Consider the following 12,600-nt stretch of genomic DNA (forward strand, 5'->3'; position numbering starts at 1 on the left):
GTTTACCACAGATGGACGTGGTCTCGGGCCAGTCGTTTAACGCTCCCTGTGTTGTACTTACACCAGTTATAAAACTGAGACATTGACGCTCACTCACCTGCCTCAGGCAGTACAGTAAGGGTTCTTTAAAAGATTTTACAATGCTCTGAAGATGTAACGTGCTATATAAATCCTACTCAGATCACTGCACAGACACACACAAACACAGTATCACAGTGAAGAATGATGATGCTGGGTAAGAAGAGCATCACTACAACATAAAAAAAATTACTTGTCCAATTGCATAATTAAAATGCAAAAGTCCGTTCGAAAAAAAAAGTATCGCTGAAATAATTTCAAGGCTACTGGGGAAAAGAGATCAATAGGAAAATTCTAAAAGAACTACTATTTGTGTTCCAGTGGAGACATTCTTTCCTATTCATTACTGAACTTTAAAATGTTTGTACAGGAAAACCGTAAGACACACAAAGTGAAGTTTCAATGCCTCCACTACCAAATCTTAAATTGCCTGTAATATGTAAATTAAGATTTTTTTTGTTCTTTTTTTTTGTTGTTGTTGTTCTTTTTAATTACATTACATTCCTCCAAGAAATATACCATCCACAATAAAACTGGCTGCTAGCTTACGTCAAATGACCTAAAGGCTAAACATTTTTTTTCATAATTTTTCTCATCTTTGCTGAAAAATACTTTTGCAAGATGTATGTGTAGAAATTATAAAAACATGCAGCATATGTACAAACTGAAAAGTTTAAAAAATATTAGCTTCATATACATGTAAATCTACTTGGATATATCTGAAATTAAATATAAAAATTTCACCAGCTGAAATAAAAAAAATAACCAAAAATGGTTTTCAGAGAATCTGAGACAACTACTTAAAGCTGTACAAAGATTTCCACCTGGAAATGTCTTATTCAGAGAAGTTTAAGTTGTTTACCATGTAGAAATAACTGTTAATTAATTTTGTCACATAATTAATTTTCAAGTTGTTGGCTTAAATCAACAACATCACCCTTAAAACTGTTCTGTTTTTCAGAAGTTAGATTCATACTAAAATCAAAATTTTCACAAAAACATTGGCTTCGCCTGTTTCTGGATCCCTTCAAAAAGATTTATCAACTCATTTTGAAACTGTAAAAAAAACAACTATTTACAGTATTTCATTTTAAATACTTTTCACAATTTCTAAATTCAGAGATTTTATGTTACAAGAAATTCATCAGAGCTCACGGTTTAAGTCCAGTTATCAACTTGTAGCATCTTCTCTATTAGGTAATCCTGTGTCTGTACCTATATAGCGTACAGTTCAAGATTGTACTGCAGGTTTTTGAAAGTTAACAGGCTTTGCAGTAGGTTCATTTTTTATTAAACAGCTTCCTTATTAGTCTGGAGGCGGTTCATGGCCTCTAGCTTCTGCCGATAGGCCTCTGCTTCTTGTTCTTTCTTTAGAAGCTGCTGACGATATTTTTGTGCTTCTCTGTTTGCCTCATCCAGCTGTTTCTGAAGAGTTTCTCTTTCCTATTAGAAACAGAACCAGCAATATTTTGTCAAATATACATCAAAAGCAAGCTAAAATGGCAAGTACTTTTCCTTTACATGCAGCTTAAGCGTTAGGATATCACATAGGAACTTCAGTTCCTACTTGGGCAAACCTATATGAATGCTGCGGTGTAAACTAGACACAAACTATCCCACCAGGCAACTCCCACAATGAGGCTCAAAGGGTAAACACAGTAAACCCAAGCTTCTTTAATGGCAAAGATACCAAGCAAGTCTTCATGGAAAAAGAGTGAAATAAAAATGTGGAAGCATGGTGATCAAATACTAACATAACATGTGAACATTTCTCCACTGATTCAGTTCCCGTTGTTACTTTCCAGAACTCAGGACTAACCCTTTCTGTTGTATTTCTAATCAGACAGTCATAGGAAGAACTGTTACCTAACAGCAGTTTGCACTGAAAGTGACAGCTGCCCACTAATCAAAATAAGGTGTTTCTAAGTCAAGTGGTCTGAAACGATTGATACTATGCACTGCAGACAGAAAATTACATCTGGAAGGACACTACATTTTTATGAATTAACAGTGATTTACCTAGATAAGCTTTTTCCGTTCAGAAGGAGTAACTTATGGCTCCATCCTACATACAAGTTTGTTGGGTATAGCTATAAAAAGGTTTCTAAGCAAAGTAATATGGGAAATGCCACTTCCTATGAAGCCGCCTTAGGAACTAAGGAGAGATGTTTCTATCTGCAGTGACGCAGATACTGCCATTTTGTTTGAAGTTGCACTGAGGCAAATTGAAGAAACAATTTGCTTGGAAAAGTAGTTTTGTTTTATCTTCAACCAAATACCATTTCATTACAGTGCATCATACTTCTAAGAATAAGGCAGTATTTGATTTTAAATCATTCTTTCCACTGTAGTTGTTAAATAGCCACAGGAGGGAGGTTGTCAGAGAAATGAGCTATCTCCCAGAAAAATAGAATTCTGATCAAAACCTGATGTCCCATGAAAATAAGTGGCCTTTTCACCTTATTCCCATCCCCACAGTTCTGTATACATTCCCATTTAATACCTCAAGCAGTAGTTAGAACCTTCTCCCCCCACACCCCCATTAACAGCATCCCTATTCTTCACCTCTTTGATGCACTCACATATTTTCACAGTCAGAGCCTGAAAATACAAAATACTTTGCCTCCCTTCTACTTGCTACTGTTCTCAGTACTTGTCACAGTCACATTTAGCAGTCACACGCTGTGCTGAATGTGCTGGAACATAAGGACATAGGTGATCAGATCATTGCTAACAGGAGCATCTGTATAGCAAAAACAACAGGTGAAGCAGAGATGTTATGAGGGTTACAGGTTACAAAGACCAGCTACAACACAGAACAGAGCAAATGCCAGTAAGTGCAACTTGATGTTTACACAGGGCTTTAAGAATTGAAGGAAACTGGCTACGGTTTGCTTCTTTTGGAGCTTATGCTAATCAAATGAGAGCTCATCTGCTCTTACTTACTTATTTGAAAAGGAACTTCAAATTCCACTTCAGAAAATTTGGGCTCAGCTTTTTAAGCAAGTGTATGAATGGCCAACCCATGTAGCAACTAGACTGACACTTGCCACAAGAACAGCAGAGCCTACATCTCAAAGGCTGCCCAATCCATCAAAGGCTTTCCAGCACCAGCGCAACCAAAGCATACCGTTAGTTCTGTAAGTTATCTATCTAGCATAAGGGGAACCAACAGGTTATGTAGAACAGCCTCATGGAGTATAAGGCTGGTGAAAAGAGCTACAAGACAATTCTCAGGGGAGCAGGCAAAACAGTTGATCCTGCTACGTGTGGAATGCAACCTTACCCTCTTGAGGGCACTAAGCTCTGGGATATACTGAGCTGGACATTATCTATCTCATGACAGTCACATACAAGAACATCAGAAATCTAATACTAACAAGCAGCAAAGCTGCACTGTCTACTGGGCTGCAGAAAAAGAACCACTGGTAGCTCATTGCCCAGTGCCTTACAAAAAGCAAGGTGCAATCACTACTATGGAGTGTGTGTAGACTGCAAACACTCGGGGGTGGAGAGGTTCTCAGACCACATCTTGTAAGTATTTCCCACAGAACCATAACAGCTGTGTACCCGTGAGGACTACAGCACACTAAGGAAAGGATAGAAAAAAAACCCTAGAAAAAACAAAGCCCCAAGTCTCAGTGGCAAGAGACTGGAAGACAAAGCCAGTATCTACCATACAGACTTGCAAGTCAAAGCATGAAGGTTACTTCAGCAGCTAGTAGGTGTAGGTTTTAGACAGTCATAGTCCTAATGTAAACAGAATGAGTTAAGGAACTGAGGCCAAGTACACTTGCAAACTAGGCAGTAGAAAGAAACCAATGCTTCTGGAGGAGCAATGTAGACCTACAGTGGGCAGAGCAGTGAAAATCTGTGCCTGAAACTTGGCATCTGAAACAGAGGATTATATCTGGTCTGTTAATTTAATCAACTCCAGAAAGTGTTCTTCAGGGATTCTTTAAAACACAACTGAAAGTGTTGTAATTATTCAGTAATTATCTGAAGTCCTTTTGTATCAGTATAAAAACCTACCCAGGTGAAAATAAAATCAGAGGATCCCAAATGCTCTTAAGAAATCTTCCATTTTATCAGGGATTTTTCTACATTACACAGAACTTCTCTTAACAGTCTATACATAATGACAATAGGGACAGCCGCAACTAAAATAACCAAACTAAGCATTCTTTTTAACAACATAAAAGACAAGTATATAAATTCACTAATATAATAAATTCACAGTTACGATTTTTTTTTTTAGTCTAATTAAATTATTACCCTGCTTCTAATGTGTAGCTTTTCAACTGTACAACATGGGGAAAAAGTCAAGTTCAAGAATGGAAATAAAAATCACAGTATGTTAATGAATTATGTATGAAAATGAAAAACAGAGGGTGTGGCAAGATGTTTGGTTTTTTTTTGCTGTCATCCTATGTTTAAAATATCAAACTGGTTAGAAAAGCTGCTACCACTTTTCTAAATGAGCTGGAATGTTTGAACTTAAACCCAAAAGAAAAAGATCAAAACCCACCGCAACCACTGTAGTTGTTCACAATACTTTCACAGGAAAATCTGTCACCTCATGTGAACTGGAGGATGTTCAACTTAAAGTCTTTTGAGCTATGGTTAACTGTTCACACACTACAAAGTTAAAACAGCTGAAGAAATCACTCCTAGCCTTGAATCAACTCTTTACAAAGAAATAAAGGAATGAATCACCACTGGCAAAGAAACCAAGCAATAAAGGTTTCCCACATTTAAAAAAAAAAAAAAAAAAAAAAATTCCATTAGGGGAGCAGTCCCACTTCCTCCAAATTCAGGTATCTACCACCTTCTATGATGATACAGTTTGAAGTGAACAGACTTCATGTGCACTGCTTTCATGTCCCTGCTACCAAAATGAGTTAGCACCATAACTCTGTGAACCACAAGACTCCTGAAGCCAACTGGCCACCAGAGGCAGAGCTCTGCAGGTGCCTTTCCAGTTGTGCAGATAAGGACAAAGTAAGTCATCAAAACTTGTTATTTTATCTGTTACTTTGTGCAAATTTAAACTAACTTCTTTCCACATTTGAGAAATGTGTTTATAATTAAAACTGGTAGTGTCCTTAAAAGAATTACTTGTACTGTTACACCAACTATCTGTGCTTAGGAACAGGTCGATTTATTCTTTAACCAATTTGGATTTTTTTTCCCTTCGCCTAACAGAATTATCAAAAAACTTTAGGAAACAATCTCCTTTACGAATAATTCAGGCAGATGTTTAAAAGTGTAAACAAAAGAAACGCTTTTATTGTAACAGTCATACATTTAAAAAACGCAGCAAGAAAATTTCAACTGTCATGATAATCTGCAATGACCACAAAGGCCAAAAATATTTGATGTGACAACTTAAGGACAGCAAAAGCAAGTGATGAAAGGTGGTAATTATTATTAGACATGGATAACATAGCACATGCTGTACAATAAAAAGTATTCAATTAGGCACAATTTCATAATATGAACAGAAGTTAAGAGAAAACAATCTTTGATAAATGAAATATCATGGAGTTGACAAAATGAGAACTTACAGCCTTGTCAAGGCAGACAGCAATTTTCATAAACCTTTGACCGAAAATGGTCAGCAGTTAGAAGTAACAGAAAGAGGAATGAGATGGTTGACCTACTGTGGCTAATATTAAAAAGCTACAATTTTAAATTGAACAACTACATCTATTTGTCATGTATAAAAAGAAAGGCTCTCTCAATGTTGTGAGATCTTCTGTACTATAATTTAAAAAAAAACAGGATGTGCAAAGATGTGTAATAGTCAACTGCTCCAGAATTTATTTTTTTAAAAAAAAAGATAAAAAATGACAAACAGAATCTTACTGTTTCATATTTCCATTAACAGTCATCTAGATATCATGAATGGAAAGGAAACAACGCTAAAAATATGATCTCACCATCAGGACAAGAGGGTACAGTGCTCTCATTCACTGCTAGCAGAGTCAAGTTACTCGATAAAATATCGGCATCTCGTTTTAAAAGCTAGCTGGCGATATTAAAGGAAAAGCCGAAAAAAAAAAATTATCACATTGAAACAAGAGTCATTTCTATGTGCATGACAAGAGGATGAGGCAAACTGCCCTCCTATATTCTTTTTACAACAACTCTGTAAAAGATGAATTCCAGTAACAGGGGAGACTGAACAAATGATCATTTCACACACCTCATTCTGTAGTAACACAGAAATCAGACTCCAGAACAACACAAAAAACCACAAGCAAGGTACTCAGTGCCGAACAACGCTCTGGTTAACACGTATCACGTAATATACTCCTTACTTCTATTTCTGCAGACTCCACCCGATTCTCAACAACCTCAATGCACTGCCTCTTCACCGGCGGTTCTTCGCTTATCACAGTTTCTTCAGCAATGTCTGTTGCTGGAACTGTTAATACTGAAAACATATTTGTACATGTATTTACTTCAAACAGTACTTTCATTATAAAAAAATTATATTAATTAAATAATTTTATAACAGCAACAAAATACAGAGACCTTCCCTTAGGAAAACACAGCTATATAGTAAAAGGCATTATAAAATCAGTATGGGGAAAATTTACTAAATATTTTACCTGCTTGTATGCTACTAAAGAATTTTAAAGTTTTATTATTGAGGTTTACAATAGTTATTTGCCACTCTGGAGTATCACTGCCACTTTTCACAGAGGAAAACAGACATGGCTGCAGCAGTTACTAGCTTGTCAATTCCACTTAGGCAGCAGACGATCTTTGTAATGTTTCTTAAGCAAATACTAAATACAGAATTGGGGTTTGATTTTGATTAGTTACGAAACTTAGGTCATTTGAAAATCCAGTAATTATTAACCTTGAAGTAAAAAAAATTTGGAACCTAAAGAAATCCATACTGTAATTTACTCATGCAATTATCTGACAAATAAATGCTGTCACTCTCACTTTAATCACTACCTACACACATTCACACTTTCTGATAACAGTACTTGTTCAGACAGACTGTGAACCAAGCAATTTGTTTCCAGTGTACAACTCTTAAAAGGTCCACACTAGGAATTCTCATGAAGAAACCAGAGAAGGAATGACTTTTGTCAAAACAGTAGTGGCAGAGCATCTTTAAAAGAAACAAACCATAACACATGCACTTCACAAAACAGCACTTATTCCACCAGCAGCCTCCAAAAAGCACACATGGTCCAGCAGGACAATTTGTGTCACCCTGGCTTCACTGGTTCTGCCACTGCTCCTCTAAGACCTCAAGCACCTAAGACTTGGCTTTTATTCTGGTAAGAACATACTCCATGGGAGTTGCACAGCTGACTTCATGCATGACTTCTAAATCCAAGCCTCACCTCCCCACATTATTTCCAGCAAGGTAACAGTGTAAGTATTGGAAGGTGGCTTTTATTTTACTTCATCTTCTAGTTTTCATAACAAGTTTGCAAGAATCAAACTTATTCAAGGCAAAGCAAGTAGTTGTCACTTTTCCCTTAGAATGTCCTCTTTCTCTTCCATATAGTATAATAATTCTTCCATTCTTTTCTCCTAACACAGAAACTCAGCTGATACGTGAGAACTCACTGAACTGCAGTAGCTCACATGTCCGAATCTCTACATTATAAGAATTCAAATTTATTTAAACTGATAGTCACACAAAATTGTTCAAGCGATTTGCACCTAAGAATTTGTTATCATTACTAAAATTAAAACAGTTCCTCAAGCTCAAACTGTGCAAAGTTTCTACTCACCTTGCTGTCCATCTGGCATGGTCACAATGATGGGCTGCCCTATTCCACTGGTTGGAATGGAATGCAGATTACCAAGCTGAATGCCATCTGTAACTATTGTGATAACTTGCTGACCTCCAGAACTGACAACTTGCTGTATAGCACCATCCACAGATTCTGCAGTCACAACTTCTTCTGTGGCCACAACTATCAACAGATTAGTAAAGGAATTAATATCCTTATAAGTTTATATTTATAAGCTAAGTTTTAAGATTTCAAATGTATTTTGGTACAGCCAAGAAAAAAACATGACTTTTAAAATTTGATTCCGTCACTCCCAATTAATGCACTACTACTTGCTGTGTTGTTAATAGGAATCTTCCACCATGCCAACATAAAGCACTTACATTTTGAAATATACGTGCAACTCCGTCCTGATTTATTTTGCTCAGGCTAATATTTTTATTTAGCATGTTTGCTAATAGATACACGCCACTCAAAATTGATGTTTTGGGTTCAGTGTTAACATGGCAGCAAGAACAACAGCTGTTTTTAAGAACACAAATAATTTCTGCATTGTACACAAGGTGGAATAAGTTACACTAACAGCAGAATAAAAAAAAAAGAGAATTAATCTTGAAATATTATCTTGAAACTACTCCTTGGTGCTTTGCCAGGTGTACTTCAGGATCCAGCCCTGATTTCTCAGCTTACCATAATGGTCCTCAAGATAGTGACAGACTGACGGATTTTTGCAGAATCTTAACATTTTTGTCTCTACTACATGTGTACTTCAAACACAACTTTATTTATTATACAAAGCATGAAATAGGACTAAAGGAAAAGTTGTGCAGAGTTGACAACTTTGAAGGAGAAAGATAAAGTTTCAGAAGCAAAATAAACATTGTATGTATGTAATTTACGGGTAAAGCACAAATAAAAAAATCCCATCTCAACTAAATATTTGAAACTCATAACTCAATAAGGAGTACACAGCAGTGAATGCCCACAGTTCTACATCACATCTATAAATCAAGGTAAGAGAAAGGAAAGGCTGCATTCAGAACTATAACACATACCACAGCTTGCACTATACCCCATAATTGGGGTTTTGCACTACCACCCTTATTTTTTAAAATAACGAGACACTGAGACAAAGAATAATTGTGCTACAAGTGTAGCACAATCAAATTTCAAGGATAGTGACTCTGTATTTAATTTGCAATTTGTCAGGGTAAAAGCAAAGCCTTTGATTTAAATAATAGACATTAGAGTGGTTTCTATCTACAGAGATAAAATTAAAACCCTGTAGACTGTGTTGTGATGCTCAAGATGAGAGAAGGTAGATGAAACCCCGAAGCTTTCATCTTTTGCGTTAATTACAACACAGCACACACAGAGAAATCACTCTGTAGTTCAAATAATGACTGCAGTCATTGTCTTTCGAAGGTCTTTATGTTCAGAAATTACCCTCTGATAGCACTGCTTAAATATTCAGAGTGTTTCTTCAGTAGACCAAACTAGTAAGTCCTAAGTGGTCATGTATTGAACTGTATTTGGCTTCCAAGTGCAGGCTCAGCAGTAAGAAAGATCACCATCACAAAAACTCCAAGTTGTGAGAGCCAATATTAGCTGTTGTGGCAAACAGCTTTGATCTTTCAGTTTCAGCTGAAAGCTCAAAAACCCTCAGCTTTTTGGCTTTGTTGAGCCCACAGCTCAACACTGGGCTTTCAGTTCTGGAAGGACACATTACTAGGAGTTCCTTAGACCTTGCAAGAAAAATGAAGTCTCTGTCTACAAAGAAGTTATTCTATATAAAAGGAAAATATCCCTGTAAATATAGTCCTTACTCTTTCCTTCTGTATCTATATCCACACAACCATTAATCACCACTCTACTTTATATGCTGAAGGAAAGCTGAAGCCGTGTAAAACAGCAGCACTGTTATTTTCAAGAATCTCTGCATTTTCTTCTGCAGCATATGGACAGAGAACACCTGCACATACAGCCAGACATGTGCCTACTTTCAACATAAGCACACCAAATACTGCATTCCAAATACACACGTTGAATCAGATTCTTCTCCAATCCAACTGAGTTACATATATTATGCAACACATTTGTGGGTAATGTCCACGTCCTCATATACACTTCATCTGAGTGACTATTTTAAAAATGTATTATTCTATTCAGCTCCAGTGACAGGCACCTTCCTTCCTTTGGTTTTACAAAACAGGTGTGGTTTTAAATGTGAAACATGAGGAACTAGAGGGAAGAGATCAGGGTACAGTTAACTTCAAAAGACAAGAAAAACCTAGACAGAAAAACATCACAGAAGGCAGAACCTAAGTGCTTTGTCGAAGTTTACACAGTCTCAAATACAGGAGGCTAAGTAAAAGGTAAGAGGCAATGCCAGAATTCTCAATTCTACAATTTTCCAAAATATTTATAAACAAATCTTTTATAAGATAAGCACAATCTGAAGACATTTTTGTTGTGGGTTTGTTTTTCTGCCCTCTCTTTCTTGAACTCACAACAAATACACAGGTGACAAAAAGCTGCTTTTGTATGCTTTATGCTTCATAAAATTCTAAAGGAGTATGAACTCAGGAAATAATTTGCAGACAGTAAAATGCTGCAAGATTGTCCACACGGCCACACAAAAATCAAAGCAGAAGAACTGAAATAAACAGGAGGGTTAGATATGATGCACACTGTATTATTGAAGGTGGGAAGATACAGCATTAAGACATCAAGTTTATTCCTCCTTGCCTGTCATCTCCTGCCTCCTCTCCAACAATTTTTATCTTCAGTGGTTTACTGCCATGTACCATAGGTTACTCTGCACCACTGCCAGGGTAGGGCCATGAAACATGAGAACGTTCAGTTAGTTACCAAAGTTGTCTACTGAGTCCTGGATACACATTTAACACTCTGTAATCTCATGCAATCTCTTCTCAAGTTTCTCTCCCACAATTAAATTTGAGTTTCAATGAAATACATTAATTGAAAACATCAGCAGCTTCTTCTGTAATGAAAGGCATTGCATTCTGGCTTTGAATCATCCAGTTCACCTGCAGTATTTAAATATCATAAAATAGTATAGCTGTACTTAAGTACTGCTTTGAGAAGCAGTAAAAGACAAGAACTGTATTAAGAAGAAATCCTGCAGGACTTCAAAATACTTAGAGATTAAAACTGTGCTCTTAATGATGTTAATCTGCAGAGCTGAAGGCTCTGAGAATTTTTAGGTACCAAAGACTTTGGCCACACAAAGTATCTCAGTTCCGCAAAATTTATCATACTGACCGTCCATAACAAAAAAGCAGAATAAACGCATTTCTTCAGAAACACATTCAGAAAAATTGACTACCACAAGCATGAGAAATCCTTGATCAAGAGAGGTTGTTACTCTCCATAGTCATTTCCTGTCACAGGCTCTAGAGTTAGGCTTGTCTTGCTACATATCGCTCATCAGCACTCAAAATCCCAAGTGAAGTTGCAAAAAAGCCTATAGTGCTACATGTTGCTATAATAAATACTAAATAACCAAAAAAAAGCAATCTGGCCTATCATACAACTCCAGTTGCTACAGACATACTGTATTGCCTGAGAAAACTGGGTAACAACATACAAATCAGCACTGGGCAAGTAAAGTATAAATGAAACACTTCACAGATTTCTTTAGAAACCCACCAAAACACCTTTTGGGACTCTCAGAACAAGAGATGTATTCAAAGACAAAAACTATAGATTTGTGTCTCCCAAAGCTAGCTAACAAAGAATTAACATAGCACTTGGCCTCCCAAGTGCTACTTCTACCAGATTATTTATGCATTGGTAAGAAATTAACATATCCCATAATTGGATAATATGATCTAGAACAGAAGTTTAGTGGCATCCTCCTATAAAGTAACTTTGAATAATTCAGAAGCTTTTGATCACAGTGTAATTTATTTTAGACGGTATTACAACTTGCTTAAAAGGAGGTCTTTTCCTTACTTAAAGCTGTCAGAGGTAATGACTACTCTTTACAATCCACCCTGATGCTGCAGAGACTCCTGACTGCCATTTCTTTCTTCACTTTGCACACTGTACTGAACCAAAGTGAAAAAGTACACAAAGCAAACACACTGTTCAGAAATAATGGAGAAGGATATCCAGGGTGACTTGCTGAAGCCTCGACCAATGGGTTTGTGGGGTTATTTTTCAGACAAAGCAGTAACTGGCAAAGATCCCCAGGGCAAGGCTTAAGTGAGGGAGTTTATGTTAAGAAAGAAGAATGCAAAACTTAGGAACTACAGGCAATGGAACTCCTTGTGCCTTTCCAGGTTCTTGTCATGCCCTTACGGAATAAGGGCGTGCATACAGCTGCAGTGAAGGATGCAGGCTGCTTCCTCCTAGAACAACAATGCATTGCTAGGCTTCCATCTACCTGAGGTTTACCTGACATGCCATGAGTGCACCTGAAGTGGTACCTGAAGTACCAGCGTGAAGGGGTCACACTAATCACTACACACTGTTATAAATGCAAGTAGAGTGCTTCCACATTGAGAAGAAAACCCATAGACATTATAATGGGCAAACTGCACGTCAAGACCACCAAATATTCCTGTGCCTTTAGCACAAAAGATTAAGAAAAGTGCTGACAAAGTATATGCAAACAACACTGGAGGTAATTTCTCAATATTTAACAGAAGGAATCAATAAAACAAAGCATTATCCCACCAAACTAGATGTAGACAAAGATGTAAATTCATAGAATCATAGAATCATT

The 12,600-nt window shown here is 36.8% G+C and overlaps 1 protein-coding gene across 1 annotated transcript; it reads right to left on the reverse strand.

Moving 5' to 3' along the window:
• Positions 1-606: 606 nt before the first annotated feature.
• Positions 607-8,030, reverse strand: GABPB1 (GA binding protein transcription factor, beta subunit 1; the record flags this gene model as incomplete). Its single annotated transcript, XM_008937722.1, has 3 exons — positions 607-1,521; positions 6,402-6,517; positions 7,845-8,030. Coding segments are annotated over 3 exons (455 nt in total), but the record flags the coding sequence as incomplete, so codon positions are not given.
• Positions 8,031-12,600: the final 4,570 nt, after the last annotated feature.

This window comes from Merops nubicus, unplaced genomic scaffold, assembly GCF_000691845.1.
Source record: "Merops nubicus isolate BGI_N331 unplaced genomic scaffold, ASM69184v1 scaffold52223, whole genome shotgun sequence".
NCBI classification, from domain to species: domain Eukaryota; kingdom Metazoa; phylum Chordata; class Aves; order Coraciiformes; family Meropidae; genus Merops; species Merops nubicus.